We start from the raw sequence: 17,429 nt of genomic DNA on the forward strand, positions 1-17,429 counted from the left end.
ACACCTGAAATAAAGTGGATTTAGCACAGTGCAGAGTTTTGTTTTGTTCACTCAAAACATCATTTCTTCAGAAACCTCAGAGCTTTCTTTTTGATGGTCTCACAACTCAGTGAAGACTTCACAGTTGTACCTGGGTGGTGATGCAAAGAAAGCTCCTAAAAGCTACAATTTTTTGTGATGTGGGCAGAGATGTCAACTCCCAGGTCACCTTCCAGTTTAGTTTGGCCACCAAACAGGTGAAATGCTGCACACAGCATCTGCTTTAAATTGTTATATTGGGTGATGCCTCCCTGGGGTGTGTTGCTCAGCTTGCTGTGAGGCTGAGACACAACAAATTGTGCTTAAATCCTTCAGCTTTTTGGTTTTTCCCAGTGAAGGGATATTTCCTGCTGGGATTTGATGTCTTTGTTTTCTCCTGCTGAGAAGCTGGAGAGGAGAGAGAGAAGGCACAAGTGGCAGGTTGGCACCTGGGGGATTAGCAGAGAGATCCGATCCAAAAATGCTTTTTTTTTTTTTTTTGGACTAGCTTCTGGGTTAAAGGGCAGAATGCCTCTGTGTGTGTGTGTGTGTGCCCCTTTTTGAGACTGATTTGGGATTGTGGGTGGTGTCTTAGGATGGTTTATCTATTTTAGGATATGGTTTAGAGTGTAAGCTCTCAGGTAAGACTGGTGTTTGCTTTCTGTAAAGAGGGTTAAAGGTTAATTCTGGCGCTGAAAAATTATGTCCTGCTCCAAATTTTTAAGTTATTCAAGAGATTTATATTTTAATGTGGACAGATTTTGGGTGCTAAAATGCACTGCTATCCTGAGGCAAGGCAAACACTGGAACTTAAAACAACCAACAACAGCAAAAAAAAAAAAAATCACCAAGCCTGAAGATAGCAACGTTGTAGTCCTAGGATTTATGAAACTCCTGGCCAGCTTAATTTCATAAATTCAGTGTTTTATAAGCAAGGCACTTTTTTTTTTTTTCTGTTCCAGAAATGCAAATCACTTCAAAACAGTTGGATTATGTTGTCTTTCAGTGATGCAAAACATAGAGTCTTCAGGCAAATTAACTTAGATTGGGATTGGTGGGTTTTTTTTATCAAGGAGGTTTTGCTTTTAGCTGGTAATGAAAGTAATCAACTCTCAACTTTCCATCAAGTTAGCTCAAACCTATTTCAATCACCAGAGGAGTTGTGAAGTCTTTAATGAAAGTCTCTTTTCCTGCATTCAAAAAGTCACCTTTAAACTTGGAATCATTCCCATGACTCTCAAAATGACACTGAGTAGGTGTTCTCTATATGTACATATAATATGTACATAGTATTATGGCCAAAGCAGTAGAGAAATGACTGCTTTCCTCACTGAGTGTCTTGTTCACTGTTTAATATTATTCATGTCTGGCTACATCTTATCACAACTTATCATTTTTTCCTCTTTATAGGTCCTGCTGGGGACTTGCATCTGGCCTCAATGTGAAATTAAGGTAGAAAAAACACATCTACATATGTGTTTGCTATTAGGATTTAGTTTATTCACTGCTCATGCCTGAAGAGTGATGCTCGTCTCTAGACTGCTAACTGCCAGGAAATATAAATGATTGGCCTAGAAGTGAAGCCTCCCTCCTCTTTACTGGAGTGAAAAAATCCCCTCCAGATCCCGACGGAATATCAGCTCCAGAAAATGCTTCACCTTAGAAGGATGCCAGCCACCTAGATTCATGCGCCCTATCTGTACAGTTGTTGTGGATGGTTTGCCATCTGAAAGCTCCTCAAGCTCTTATCCAGGCCCTGTAGCTGGTTCTGAAATGTCTCTGCTACATGCTTTGGGTCCAGTGCAGACCTGGCTGGGACAAGAGCTAGAGAAGTGTGGCATTGATGCCATGATTTATACTCGGTATGTCCTCAGTCTTCTGCTGCATGATAGCTATGACTACGACCTGCAGGAACAGGTATTTACACATTTTAGATGTTGTCCAGTGAAAAGTGAGTTTTTGTATCAGTTCTGTTTTGTGTATGGGCCTGGCTGAGCTGGGGGGGGTGGGGTGGGTGGGTGTCTTGCAGTGTGTGGGTGGAAGGAGGGGATAAATCACCTGGGGATCCAATCTGTTGGGTGAAGTGAGCTGGGTGGAGTTAGCTCCTTGTGTCAGCAATTAAAAGAAAGTTTTCACATTGCTGCAGTTGGCATCAGAATCATTAACAGGTGGAATACTCTGTGCCATAACTGCAGGCACTCAGTACCTGTCAATATAAGGTTAACTGAATATTGGAACATCAGCAAACCAACAATTCTTGCAAACTGTGTGGCACACAGGAGTTTCTAGGCTCACCATCACTTCCCCTCAAAGATTTAATTCTTGTGCTGTTTTCATTAAGGAATTCAACCCCAAACCCAACACTTTTCACTGTAGTACTCAAGTGTTTAAATACGTTGCTGCACATACATTATTCATCTCCTCTCAGATAATCTTAATGCTGATAATCTTGATAAAAGACATGCCAGGAGGGTTGTGGAGCAGTGCTGTGCATGTCATGCAGAAAGGGCAGGGAAGAAAAGTGAAGCTGCCTATCAGATAGGAACAACTCTGTTTCCATGTTGCAATATCAAATCCTTTGCTGTGGAATTCGTGTCCCTAGAATGTATTTTTCAGTCCTTGTTTCACCTCTTTTTTTCTTAGTTTTAATTTTTCTGCATAATCAGCCTTTATCAAAGTGCCCTTAATAGTGGAGTTTTCTGAAGGAAGGATTCAGTTCTGGGGTTTTCAAGAAGGAGGAAGCTGTTACCATAGACTTTGTCTTGTAAGGTGGATGTGATTACAGTGGGAAGGAAGGAAAGCAAATTCTCTCTTGGTTGGTGGCTTTTTTCTTTTTTTTTTGTCTCTTTTGCTTTGGTTTTACTTCACACATTGCTACTCAGCTGCTTGAAAACTTCCATTGTTTTCTATTTACATTTTTACAAATCCAGCAGGAGCAGAGCAGAGTAATATGGAATAGATGTAAATGAAGCTGAAGCAGACAAAAAGTCATCTCAGGTGCTGCCAGTTTCTGAACTCTTAGCAACCACCAAAGTGCACAGAAATCTTCCCAGAAAACTTCACATGCAGGTGTTTATCTGGAAGCAGTGGGAGTCACCAGGAACAACCTCATGATTAATAATAACAATTAAATAAAACAAACTCTGCAGAATACATCTTAAAAGTGGACTTATTTAGATCTTGGTCAGATGTGACCAAGTGTGGAAGGGGACAGAATAAAGTTCTAAAACCTGTTTGAAAGGAGAATGTGGGGTAAGGACAGAAAAAAAGAAACAAGTAAAACCACAGCAGAGTTAGAGGAGCTTCATAGATTTCCCTGTGGCCTTGGGGAAAATGAGGACTTGTTTTCTTTTCAGTCCAATTTGGAGAACAGTCATAACAGTGAAGTTTTAAATTGCTGAAGTGCCCTCACTTTAGTGTGATGTTTTCTCTGTGTGTTTTTTAGTGAGTTTCCTTTTTATCAGGCTTTGCAAGAAGCAGGGTAAATGTATTATGAAAACTTCACTTTATTTCTTGTTTCAGTACCTTAACAACCCAACTTTGTGGGTTGACAGCAGAGTTCTAAGGAATGTGTCTGTTCTTTTTCCAAGTTGATTATCAGAACCTAATGAGCCAAAGAGGGAGGAATCCCAGATGCTGACAGGGTTGCCATAACCTGTGGTGCTGAGAGGGTGCTGGAAGTAGAAACATGCAGAATGTCTGCTGAACAACACTGAGAATTCAAGACACTGGAATTTTCCTTCCCAGCTCCTCCAATTTCATCCTGCTTATAACAGATCTTTATTGCATTTGTTCCCTCTCCTTCCAGTAACAGCTTTCCAAGTTTTGAGACCTAATTCCAATTTAGTTTGGGAGTGATATTCTATAATAATGATTGGATGCATGTGTTGTGGAACTTACCTAATCCTTTCTCAAACAGCTCAGTCTTAAAGGCTGCAAATAAAAAAATGTCTTATGTAGAGAGTTGAGGAAATCTGAAAAAAAACCACAAGTGCCTGTTCTTGTATTTCTTTGAATGTGTTTTTATTTTACTGCTTGCCTACTGTTTATTTGTATGACCTGGCTTTTTAAAATTATTTTTGGTTTAGTTCAGTCATTCAGGAGCAAGAACAGCTGTACTCTAAAGCAGATCTTTGCATATAAGCAGTTTCAGTCCAATTTTGGTGATGACAAAGGAGAAAAAAGACAAAGGAGAAAACCTAATACTACTGTTATTCCCACACAGAAGTCAGGGAGGAATGCAGCCAAACATCTGTATAAGAAATGATTTAGGCATAAAAAATCCTGTGAGTTCTGAGCTCCTTTAATTTAGAGCAATACCCATGGGAGAGTTGGTTCTTGGCATCTCAGGAATTTGTTCTTCCCTGTGATTCCTTTGATTCTTGAGAAAGATAACAATTTCCAGGGAAGGAATTGTGTGTTTATTGCAATAGTTTCTCTTCAGCTTTTGAGGACAGCTACAGCCAGGACAGAGGCTCCCTCTTTGCAGGGAGCCAGATGGAGAGTCCAGGGACAGTGGGTCCAAGTTGTGCTGTGTGAAGCTTCATCTTGATGTGAGAAAGAAATAATATTTTTCTTTTTTTTTTCTTTTTAATGAGTGAGAACAGCTTCCTTGGAGCAGCTTCCTTAGGAGCATCAGTCTGCATTACTGGAGGTTATTAGGACAGGCTTGCTGGATAATCCTATAGGATTGCTTTTCCTTGAAAGGGTGGAGCAGGTGATCTGTCAAGGTCCCTTCCCACCTGGGCTGTTCTGGGATTCAGTGATTCTTTGCTTCCAGAACTCTCTTCCTGTGGGAAATGATTACCCATCCCTTCTTCCAGAGAACACACCAGTGACTTCTGCTTGGAACAGGTCAGAAGGAATTCAGTGGTCTCTGAGCACCATAATGGGATCACACATAGGAACATCCCCTGCTGCCTGCTTTTTAGGGAGTGGGGAAGAGGACAGGTGAAGGGTGTTTCATTTTATGGATTCTACAGAAATAATTTTCCTCAGGAAGGCTGCAGACTGAAGTTGAGCTGGGCAGTAAGATCTCTCCAGCTCAGAATGTTGATGACATCAGGAGCACTGGTTTAATTGCTTCAGGGACCCTCCCTTCCTGCTCTCTTTGTAGTGTTCTGGTGTCATCAACAGGGACATGGAGCTCTGAAGTCCTGGCCTGAGAATCTGTCAGGTAAGTACAGAAAGATTGAAAACAAACAAGCAAAAAAAGAATTAAAAGAACATCCCTGACCATACTAGCCCCACTCAGCTGTGTGAGATATTGGTGGTTTTGTGTTGTCAGTCACTTATGTTTACACTTAAAATAATAATTTTTTTAAAAAGATGTGAGTGTTGATTGATGAGGTTATTTTTTAGAAGAAGCAGGATGTTCCCTTCTAGTTTGTTAGTAATAAAATGCCTTCTGGTCTTGATTCTGCTGCAGATTTCTGGGGCTGTGATTACTTGACCTCTCTTCCTCCAATCTTGTCTGTATGGTGAGGTGGAGTGACCTGTGGATAGAAGATAAAGTGTGTTTAAGGGGGGTGTGGATTTTTCTTTTTTCCTTTGTTTTGCTTTTCTTTTGTTTGTTTTTAGGGGAGTCCCGCCTGGCTTTTTTTTTCTGGTTTTGCTTTGCTTATTTTGTTTTTTCAATTAGAGTTGATTCCATGCCTTTCCCACCTTGAGTGGTCCCTGTTGGGTGGGATAATTTGGGCACAGGCCAGAATTCCAAAACTAGAGATCAGTAAGAGATGAGTTTTTTCAGGGGGTGTATTGGGTTTTTTTGCAAGCACTTGTGTGTGGGGCTGTGGTACAGAAACCAGAGGTGAAAGTGAATCCCTGCAACCAAATCTTACAGCAGTGTTTGCAGGTTTTTTTTTTTCCTGACTCATTGATTTGAACTGAAATATCCATTAAAATATTAAGAAAATTGAGAAGCAGGTATGTTCTGCTCAGCTCTGCTGGAGATCATGAAAGAAAGGAATCTTCTTGATGGTAAATTGCACTCTGATACCAAAATCTTCCAGAGCTGCTGTGATTATATATAATTTCCAGATGCCTGTCAAGATTTACTGTAGCACCTCCTAAATATATACACTTTTTATGTGTTTGGTTTTTTTTTTTTTAAATATTCAATTCCTGAAGTTAACACAGGGTCTGTGTGGTCAAAATTACTGTTAAACCATGTTGTGTTACATTAATTTTTAGGTGAGCTAGGGGGGGGTTGCTGATTTTGGGGCTTTTTTAGGCTTTTTTAATTTTTGTGGTCTCTGTGCAAAATGTTTAGAGACCACTGGTGTTTTGATCTGAGGTAGATGACCCTTTAGATGCATTTGATCTGTTAAGGAAAACCTAAAACTGGTGTGGCTTGAGAGGCTGTGATGGTAACACAGTGCAGAATGTTTCTCTTGAGTATAAATGCTTTTATCATTTGAATTTTATTACTGTTTTTTTCTTATTTTGAAGTCAAGGATAAATTAAGGAGAAAAAAAACATGGCATTACTGACAAATTGTGGGACATATTTTTGGGAACCCAAAGAACTGCTTTGGGGGGAGGTCTGAGTGTTTTGAGACTTTGAGCCTTTGGATTTCAGCCTGGAGTAATTTTTACTGAAAATGCCTTTTTCTGAGTTTCCTGATGTTAATCAGAGCAGGTGCTTTGAAGATTTCTGAGGGTCATTCAGATGGTAATATATTTAGATGGAAGTAAAATAAATATTCAGATAAATATTCAGATGGAAGTATATTTGTAGTTACACATGTTCAGGTGTATCTGCACATGGGAAGTGTGATGCAGATTGTGATACAATAAATTTTGTTTAATATTTATTGTTAAATTGTGTGTGCATTGCCTTAAAATATGGTTCATGAAACAGAATTTCACTGATTTTGGTTTGTAAAGTATCCTGTGTTGTAGCTTTTAGATATTCCTTGTAAGCATAGCTGTCTCTGAAGAGAACAAATTAATGTTTGGGGTTTTTTGTCTTCAGTCTGTTCTCTCTTTTGAAGGGATGGAGAATTTATTTTTTTAAAAAAACCACCCCAAAAGCCAGCAACCCCCAAATCCAGCAAGACACTGTGAGACAGGCTTTGGGGGTGAGCCCCTGGTCATGCAGCAGGAAGGTGTAAATGCATTTGTTATGCAGACTTTCCACTGCAAGTCTCTTCTTTTGCTTTTATCTCCTGTCAACTCATTTTTGGAAACTTTTTTTCCTGACCCTCAAAACTAAAAATCTGCAAAAAAAAGTTTGGGGCTTTTTTGTCTTCAAAAAAATATTTTTTGAGATCATAGAGTTAAGGAACTGTTGCACCACAGTGATTTCTGTGACCAGCATGAGATTTATTTTTTTTTCCTTTTGATTTTTCAAGTTTGAAGAGGGAGAGTTTAATTCTGCAGTATTTTATAGGCTGATTTGAAGTAGTTCCTTTGGGGTCATCTCTTATGTGAAGGGACAGAAAAAGTCTTTAGAATGATAATTGCACTTCTGACTCTCTCATCATGACTTTTATTCTTGCTTGTGCATCATTAGCACATATTTAAAATCCAAAATGTAGTTTTCATATTAAGAGAAGAGCAGCAGTGGCAGAGACACCTCAGCCCAGGTACATTTTAGGTTTGTTTTTTTTTTTTTTCTTGTAAATTGTAAATATTTGCAAAATGCTTTTGGCCTAACACTCTGAGCTGGAAAGGGGGTCCCACTGCCAACTCTTCTTTTTTGGGTTGTGGTGACAAAAAGGGGACTTTTGCTGACATCACTTGGGATGCACCTGCTGGCTGCCAAGATTTTGGGGCTTTTTTTCCCTGCCATCCCATGTTATCCCAGCAGAGGGACCTGATGTCTGGGTGTCTCTCCCAGGAATGGGCATTTTGTTTTTCCACATTTAGGGAGGAGATAATGTTGGGGTTTTTTTTTTTTGTTGTTGTGTTTTGGTTTTTGAAGTGAGAATCTCATCCATAACCTAAAGATAGGTGGAGAAGTGAGGATTTGGTTCTTTGTTCTGCACTAACCCTGTATTAAATGTTAATCTGGCTGCTATGGCTGCCTCACAAAAGATGACAGTGCAGGTTCTGGTGTCATTACAACTGCTCTTTTGTCATCCCAGAGAAATAACTGTGGGTCATCCAAACCCTTTTTTTATTTTTTTTTTTTTTTAATGCATTAAAAAATGCAGGGGAGAGTTGAGTTCAAGCAGGGTGATGCTGTGCAACTGCTTCACTCATGTCAGGAAGTTTCCAAGTTCAACAGCAGTCTGTAGAAATAAATTTCTTGCAGGCAAAAAATGTGCATTTAGTTTGGTTTGGGTTTGTGCTGCTGCTTGCTGAGCTGTGCCATAATCCTGCAGGAACTGGTTTCAGATGTTCTGAGCTCAGTTTTTGAGTCATTACCCTAACTAAGTATGTGAAATTCAAGTTGAGAAAAATTGTATGTGTAAAAAGAATAGTTAGGCAGATGCTGTGAGAGCAAGATTTTGTCTGTACTTTTTTTTTTTTTTTTTTCTAGAATTTGATGTCTTTAGGGTGTTCAAATGTGTTTTTGCAGGGTTGGGAATAACCCCCCCTCTTTTTCTTGTGTGTGAACAGAAGAAAGAGCAGATTTTTCATATTTAGGAAAATACTGAGTATTGCATCCTCAAGTTAATAAGCCCATAAAGCTTACTTATTAATAAAAAAGTTTCATGTCAAAGCTCAGATTGCTAAGTTAAAAGGTCATAGAGGAAAACTCAGCCCATCCCCTCAGAGTGGGTCTGTCCTATTTGGAACAGAATTCTTGTGGACACAATCTTGGTGAGGAAAACTGCAGGGATGTGGCTCCTTGTGTCCTGGGAGAGCACCTGAGGTTTGGTTTCTGGGAAGCAGCTGCACCAGGAGATGTTTTGCAGGTGATGAAGTTGTTCCAGTTGGGTTCCTTTCCAGGAGCTTCCAGCCAAAGATCCTGGAACAGTTCTGACCACTGCAGTTCAAGTGCAAACTGGGGCAGTGGCTCTGGGGGACTTAGTATTTTTTTCTACTTTCCTACTTTTTTTCTGCTTTTCTATTTTTTTTCCTACTTTTCTATTTTCTACTTTTTCCATGTTTTTCCTTATACTTTTCTATTTTTTTCTTCTTTCTTACTATTTAAAAAAAAATCTTTTAATTTATTCATTTTTAATTGAGATTTGATGTGTTAATTCTCAGGTAACTGCTCTCTTCTGCCTTTATATTAGATGTAGGGTTGATGAGTTTGCCCTGGACTGGGCAAACTGCAGAAGTTTCAGGGCAGTCAGCTTCAGCAGAAGTGCAAAAGAAAAGCATTTCTTCTCGAGGACCATGGTTATCTGAGAAATTTTGCTTCCAAACTTTGTGCCAAGTGAGTGGTGATGTTGCAATGCTGGTTCCTTTGCAGACAGGGCTGTTGGGGTGTGTGAAGCATCCATTTCAGGACAGAAAACTGAGGTTTGTGGTACCCACCTTGGGTATTATCCTATTTAAAGTAGGCACATCTGTGTAACAAAGGTAAAATGCTATTAGTTTCTGCTTTTAAAAAAGCACAATATTAATCTTTTGTGACTTCCTAAAGAGCATCTAAGCCTTGGTTATGGTGAATCTATCACAGCTGTGCAAGCAGAACCAAAAGCAGAGCTTTTGGCTGCCCATGTATTCTCCCAAAGGCTTCCAGGAGGCAAAGCAGAGAAGGCAAATGAAGTGCCAGGTAAATAAAGGCAGAGTCAGGGTTTGTTTGCAGCCATCTCTGTGGTGTTTCAGCATCACTGCAGGATGGTTCCTCCCCCTCTTGTCTCCAGGCCCAGCTGGGTGCTGCCTGGGCTCTCTGAAATCTGACCATGGGGCAGGGTCACTGATGCTTGCCACACAATTCATCCCTAAACACAGGAGAGCAACCCCAAATGCTGTGGCAGAGCTTCTCCAGGGATGTTTCTTTCAGCTACCTGGGCTGTTTTGTGGCACTTTTGGCTTTTTTGGTCAGGGTCACTGATGCTTGCCACACAATTTCATCCCTAAACACAGGAGAGCAACCCCAAATGCTGTGGCAGAGCTTCTCCAGGAATGTTTCTTTCAGCTACCTGGGCTGTTTCGTGGCACTTTTGAGTTCCTGGCTTGCCACGTAGGGGAGATGTGCAAGTCCAATTATGTTCATAGCTGGAGCTCCAGTCTTGCTGAATTCTCTGCTTTTACTTTAATGGGAAAACTCTACAGGCAGCCTGCTCACCAAATGTAGGATTTCAACAGATGCAGCATTTACATGTTCTCTCACTCTTGGGAGTGGGTGTGATCAAGTTTCTTCTGCCTGCTTTCAGCCCAGAGCAACTTCTAATTAGTGAACACCACACAGCCTGCCCTTTCAGGTTGGCAGCATCACCAGCAAGAGTTTATGCTTGACAGAAACCTCCTGGCCAGGATTTGATACTCAGATTGATTGGTTTGGATCAAGGGTAAAGTTCTGCCCACCCTGCACATCCTCAGCACCTTGGGGATGGAGCAGGGTGAGGGCTGGTGTGGCGTCAGTCCCACTGCCCGGGTTGGGATGGTTGGGTAAGGAGGAGGTGACAGCAGCACTAAGGTCCTCTAACCCTCAGATGAATCCTTTGCCCAGGATTTACCTGGTTTTGGAGTCATTATAGAACACAAAATAATATTTTCCAGTCTAGTTCATTCTGTGGCAGTGTATTTTTTTGGCAGGGAGATTTGTGCAGCTCTCTGAGGTGTCTGCAGAACCTCTTCTTGCTGTGTGTTCTTCCCCTCTGTTATCTCACATCTTGGGCTCAGTCTGAGGCAGCCTCTGAGGAGTCTCTGAGCCCATCATTAGAGGTTTCTCCTTAATTATAATGAGGTGCAATGTCTCTTCAGATTGTCACAAAAAGCCATTATGAAAAGGTGTCTTAAATCCCTGGGGCTCTAAGCAATCTCTGAGAGTTTCTCCCAACTCGGGGTTAAGGGAAGTATTTTTTTTCAGGGAACATTGAAGGTATTCATCCAGCCTGCTTTGTGAATAATCTTAAAGGGGAAATACACTTGGGATTTGCTGTAGTTTGCCCCAAATTCTCCACTAGGAGATGCTCCTGGAGGTCGTAGAGCCATAGAATCATCAAGCTTGTAAATACCTGTTTTGGTTTTGATATAATTTGTGGCTATTCCCTTCCATTCCCTGCCTCTCCAAACATATCAAGAGTTGGTTTTTGGAGGTTTTTTTTTTAATATCTGTCTATGTGAACATTGGATTTAGTTAAACATCAATGCTTTAAAAACTCTTGCATGAAGAGACCAGGAGAATCTGCTGGAGAATCTTAGGGAATCAATTTCCCTGAAGTTCTAAGAGGGGAAAAAAAAATATATTTTCTTTTAAAAAAACAAGTTTTTCTGCTGATTTGATTTTCCCATTTGGGGAGTTTGCTGGTGAGGTTGTTAAATCTGATTACTTTTCCTGGGTGTTCTGCTGATAAGGCAGAATTTCAGCCTCTTTACTTACCTGAATAGAAACTGGGACCTTGAGTTCTGTGGTGTTTCTGCAGCAGTGAACTTGACTTTTCTGAAATCCAGAAGATTCTTCAAGTATGTTTGAACACAGCTTTGCTGTTTATGAAGACTGTGAACTGGAAAATAATTTTCAGGCTTACCACTGGGTGTTACATTTGTTGTCTTCCTGCGAGTAGTTGCTTTCTGGTATCTTTATAACAAACAAAAGTGGAAGAATCACTTCCAACCTTTTCTTTTGCTTCTCCAGTTTCCTGGTAATGGGGAGGGAAGTGGTAGAATTGCAGCTTTTGTGTAACTGGCCAGGAGAAACAATTTAGAAATCTCTTTTTAAAATCTGCACCTTTGGATTCATTCAGGATTGACTTAACCAAGATACTGAAGTTCTTGGGGCAGCATGAGCAGAAAGACCAGAGTTCCTTCATCAGGATTTCTTCAGCCACATTTAAGTTATGAAAGTTTGTACTTTCAGTGTCTTTACAGTTAAAAATCTTTCACATAAAATGACCCAGTTCTGGGTAGGCAGGCACAGCAGCACTCTGAGGAATTGTTTGAACAGCAGTTCAGACATCCAAACTTTAATTTTTCCAGTATCCAGATGGCCTCAGCTTGCTGTTGATAATTATTTAATGCTGCCTGATTGTCAGCTAAAATCCAGGAAGTGGCATTCTGTTGGAAATATCAGTATTTCCTAAACCATCTTTCAGTTCCCCTTCTGTGTGTGTGCAGAGTTTTTAACACCCTGGGCTTGGGCTGGCACAGCCATCACCAAACCTTCAGTGACCACTCCACAGAAGGGTGAAAATTCCAAGCTCTGGTAGAGCTCTTGCATTAAAATAGACATTTTTAGATCATCCCCAGTTCTCTCAGGAAACAAAGGTAAATGAAGGCATCAGGACAGAGGCTCTTAGTGATTCTTTCCATGTGAAGTAAGTGCCTGACTTGCCTTCATGCATACAGAATATTTTGCTGGGCTGCTTCCTTTCCTGTTTGTCATGAGCTTAATGTTTTCCAGTCTGAGGAGTAGATCTACTAACAGGCTCCTGACCACTGGAGACAAAGAGGAAAAAAAAGCAGGAAATTAATTTAAGCCGTTTGGATTGTATTTGTTTTGTTGTTTGGGGTTTTTTTTTCAGTCAATGTTCACATCCCAAAAGCAGAATTTCACTCAGTTTGTGTGTCACACAACACTCAAGTTTTACAATCTGTCTCTAGGAAATAGAATATTTTCTTTTATCTTACCCATTCTATTGTGATGCTTCTTGCTCTTGTTTTAAATTTATTTATTTATTGTTTCAGCTAGAATCTGGCTCCAGCAGATAATAGCACAAGAATTATGTGTAGGGATTTATTTTTTTTCCTTCATGGTTTTATAGTGTTTTGTGGAAGTGCTGTTTGATACCTGTGCAGGCAGTGCAAGGTCCTCAGTAAACTTTAAATAATAAACACTGCAGCTCATGGAAGGGTTTTCAGCTTCAGAATTTGATGTGGAGTAGCTGTCACCCATCGTGGTTTCTTATCCTGTAAAACCTGAAGCTAAAAAATCAGCAGGTTTGTCCAGGAAAAAAAATATCATTCAAAACCTTAAGTTTTCAACTTTTTTTTCCCCCATAAAACTTAACTTAGGCAGTGTGAGGAACTGGCAGGCAGTGGTCAGGAGCCTCTGTTGAGAAATAAATTTTTGTGAATTGTCTAAAGAGGTAGAAATGAGGGGATTCTGCCAGATTTTCTGGGATGAACCACATTGTTCCCAGGATTATCAAGAGACATTTAGGAAGCTGCTGGGGGTTTCAGCCTCATTGTGTCTAAAGGAATTTTTTTTTCCCCCTCTTATTTCTTCTAATCCTTCTAAGACCAGAACAGTAGTCTGTTAAAAATTTTGGTTTTAAATGACCCACTGGCATCCTGCCAAAGTATAAGGAAAACCAGAGTGACTGGCAACTTTTTCTTCTCTCAGAACAAAATCCATCTCCCCAGCTTTGGTGACCAAAGAGACTTAAATGAGAAATAAATTCCAAAAAATTGCTCTACTCTTCCCTGAAGGACTCAGTCATGCAAAATCATGGCCAGTGGCTGCTTCTGAAGGTGACTGGACCCACTCCACCCCCTTTTTCCCTCATCTTACCCTTGCAAGATGCAAGGTTGCACAGAAACCTTTTTTTCTTTTTTTTTCACTTTATTTTGAAGCGGTGGGTAACTGGGAACTGCTTTAAATGAAGTTAGGCCTTAGCCTGGATTTATTAGAAGCTGAAACAGAGTTGTTGGAGAGGACCACGTGCTGGTGGATCTCTCAGCAGAAGGTGATTTAGACCAGGATACATTAAAAAAGCTCAAAATTATTTTCCTGGTAGCCACAAATATTTCTTTGAGGTGAACACAGGCAGTCGTGTGAATATGTGTGTGAATGGACAGCTGAAAATAAGCAAGTTGGATAATAAATGCTGTAAATTCTGAAAAGCAATATAAAACAGATACATAGTGTCCTCACACTCATCCTAACTCTGAATTATTTGCTTTTCATCCTTATTATTTCAGTGAAACTCTCTTAACATATTTTGTGTAAATGACAGTAATACATTCAACTGTAAGTTGGCCCTAAAATGATCTTTATGGATATGCTTTGCAGTTGGAAAACATTGAAGTGTGAGTAGCTTCCATGCCCTGTGAAAAATAGATTTGTTTTTCTGAAGAGTGGGTTCAAGTTTTCTGTAATCAAACTGATCTTTAATTCAGCAGCAAGTGGTTTTTAGTAGACAGGGTGTGGATGTTTGCATCTTGAACAGTGAATTACTTGCAGGCCTGTTCTGCTATGGGACTGAGACCTTCCTGTATTTTAAATAATATGATTTCTTTGTTTTGATTTTAGGAGAATGACATCTTCCTGGGCTGGGAAAAGGGAGCTTACAAGAAATGGGGAAAGAGTAAGAAAAAGTGCTCTGATTTAACACTAGAGGAAATGAAAAAACAGGCTGCTGTCCAGTGTCTTCGCTCTGCTTCTGATGAAGTAAGTTTGGATTATTTAATAGATTCTTCAGACTTTATGCCCTTCTTTATGTTGGATATATTTACCTTGTGCTGCTTGTCTTTTAATTTTTTGGCTTCTTAAAAATGCAAATTCCCCAAGAGTTCTCTCCGAGTTTTTTTATTTTTCAATGGGAAATGATGAAATCTGTGTCTTGGGCAGCAGGATTTCACAAATTATTCTGTGCCATGTGGTGTGACACTTCCCTTCCTGTAAACCCTCACCTGTCCTTCTCAGGGACAGCTGCAATGCACCAGTTTGTGTTGAAATCACCACAAAACTTTGCATCAAGGTATTTCTTAAAATTCTACATTTGCTTTGTGGCGTGTGTGAGCAGCAAGGGGTGAAATCTCGGGGCAGAAAGCAGCTTTGTTCTGGGTGTGCTCTGTGTGCAATCCAGAATTGCTAAATAAAATGCAATGTGTAGCAGCAAATGTTCATTTTCCAGATTGCATCAGTGAGTGGAAGTGGAGGTGAAGTGCACTGAGTGGTGAAGGTGAGGAGAGGTGAAGGAAGATCCCAGGGGCAGCAGATCCCTTGTAGCTCAGTGGAAAAGTAGAGAAAATGAGAACTGGAAGGAAATGTTTAAAAGGAAAAAAAAATAATCTGTAGCACAGGGTGATCAAAGCTCTTTGGGGAGATTTTTTCAGACAGCGGGAATGGAAAGGTCTCTCTTTGAGTTTTCAGGGCTACAAATACTCTGATCTGAGAAGAAAATGCTGGCATCACTGCTCCATCCAGCATCCCTGTTGATAAGTTGGTGCTTGCTTGTGTGGTTCTGTGGAGAACTGAGTGGAGACAGAACATTCCTGTGCTCAGCCTTGAGTCCTGTGTCCAGTTCTGGGCCCCTCAGCTCAGGAAGGAGATTGAGGTGCTGGAGCAGGTCCAGAGAAGAGCAAGGAGGCTGTGAAGGGATCCAGCACAAGTCCTGTGAGGAAGGGCTGAGGGAGCTGGGGGTGTTGAGGCTGGAGAAGAGGAGGCTCAGGGGAGACCTCATCACTCTCTACAACTCCCTGAAAGGAGGTTGGAGCCAGGGGGGGGTTGGGCTCTTTTCCCAGGCAACTCTCAGCAAGACAAGAGGGCACAAGAGGTCTCAAGTTGTGCCAGGGGAGGTTTAGGTTGGACATGAGAAAGAATTTCTTTCCAGAGAGGGTGATCAGACACTGGAATGGGCTGCCCAGGGAAGGGGTGGATTCTCCATCCCTGGAGATATTTCAAAAGAGCCTGGATGTGGCACTCAGTGCCATGGGCTGGGAACTGCAGCGGGAGTGGATCAAGGGTTGGACTTGATGAGCTCTGAGGTCCCTTCCAACCCAGCCAATTCTGTGATTCTGTGATTAATTTCCTGATATTAACCTGGCTGAGGGGAGAGACTCCTGGTCAGATTTGTAGGACAGGCATTTGTGCCAGGAAAGTGGTCAAGAGTAGTGAAGGGAGTGGGGCTGATTTCTGTGGTTATTCCCATCAGACAGCAGCTTTCTGTTTGAGCTGCTCGAGCATCTGTTCAGTTACAGAAGTGCTGACTAACTGGGAGACTTCTGAGCTCCCATTTCCCCACTGCTTATCATCCTTACAAAGTGAGACAAAATAGCATTTTGTTGGTAATTTCCTTTGCTCTCCTAATTACAGAATATTGAGGTCAGCAGTCTGACTGCTCTGAAAGTTAATTTGAAGAAAGCACTGCAAGAATTAATGTCTTTCCTGAGGATATGGCCACCTTTATAGACTCATTTTATGAACAACAAAAAGCAGCAGCCTCATCCTTAGACCAGAGGAATATTGATCATATTTTAGCTTTAGAAATACTCCTGATGCATCTTCACAGAGCTGAAAATCTGGGGGCATCATTTAGAGCTAAACCTACATTATATGGAGAAATCCACTGGAAAAGAAAAAGGAAGGAGGTAAATTTATTAATAATCCCTGGTCTGCCTCTACTTGAGGGCTGCTAAAGTGGAAGAGGGAGGGAAAAAACTGTCCAACTAAAGTTTTGAACAAATAAAAAGATGTGGGACCTGAAAGGTAGGACAGGAAACTTCCTCCTTTGACTGCTGGCTGCCACCTTGTCAGATTTTGGTTGTTCAGCATTAACCTCTCATCCACAACCTGGAGACTTCTGTTATTTCAGGGCTGCTTTGACCTCTCTTGCATGCTCAGAAAATTGAGCTTGCACTGCTGGTGTCTTTATGAAATTACAGCTCAGCATTTTTTTAAATGTGTTTCCAGACACAGGGTGGAACCTTTAAACCTTTTTTGAATAAACAGTTGTTACTTAAAGCTCTTTTATAGGTAGCTTAGTATGTGTATTGCATAAAAGAAATACAGATTTTCTTATTTTTTTTACTCTGGAGCTGGGGAAAGGGTGATCCTGCTTTGATACTAATGATACTTGTGAGGTATTTAAGGTACATCTCTGCTTCTCAAACACATTTCCTGTGTATGCAGGTTCCTGTTTGTGTGCTGATCCAATGGGAATGATCAGTAGTTTTTGGACTGTGAAACATAATGTTAAAATATTATTTCTGCTGAGGCATTCAAGCTGCTCCATGCAAGTTTCATGGTTTCATCTCTACAAAAAGATAAAAATACTCTGTTAACTATAGCCAAAATTGGGTGGTGTATGAGTGAGGAGCATTTATAAAAACCCTTGAGGTACAAAAAAATATTTTTTTTTTTTTTCCAGCGCTGCTTGAATTTTTTTTTTTTCTTTCCTGAATAATCTGAAAATGTTTATTCCTAGAGTTACTTTTTTGTCAGATAAAAGTCAGATACATTCATTAAGGTCTTCATAAATATGTCCACTAGCAGCTTTGTTCTCACAGGTTTTCCTTCTTGCAAGGGTTCTGGCAGGAGCCCACATGGGCATTTTTTGGAGCTTGCTTATATTTTTGCTTCTCTTCTGTGATCCTTTTTTTCAAAGTAGGTGGGTATGGAGA

At 40.6% G+C, this 17,429-nt stretch overlaps 1 protein-coding gene across 6 annotated transcripts in view; it reads left to right on the top strand.

The window, feature by feature from the left end:
• The window catches only part of KIAA0232 (KIAA0232 ortholog), a 66,340-nt gene that overhangs the window by 17,526 nt on the left and 31,385 nt on the right, over positions 1–17,429 (top strand). For 3 of the 6 annotated variants that reach the window (XM_071744014.1, XM_071744012.1, XM_071744013.1), the window contains exons 2-3: positions 1,429–1,935; positions 14,338–14,475. In XM_071744014.1, the coding sequence (XP_071600115.1) occupies positions 1,705–1,935; positions 14,338–14,475 (369 nt within the window). In that variant the 5' untranslated portion in view covers positions 1,429–1,704. Of the gene's footprint in view, positions 1–1,428; positions 1,936–2,776; positions 5,195–14,337; positions 14,476–17,429 lie in introns of those variants that run through there. The other 3 variants (XM_071744015.1, XM_071744017.1, XM_071744016.1) reach the window with 3 other exon arrangements.

Source organism: Heliangelus exortis, chromosome 4 (genome assembly GCF_036169615.1).
Source record: "Heliangelus exortis chromosome 4, bHelExo1.hap1, whole genome shotgun sequence".
Taxonomy (NCBI): domain Eukaryota; kingdom Metazoa; phylum Chordata; class Aves; order Apodiformes; family Trochilidae; genus Heliangelus; species Heliangelus exortis.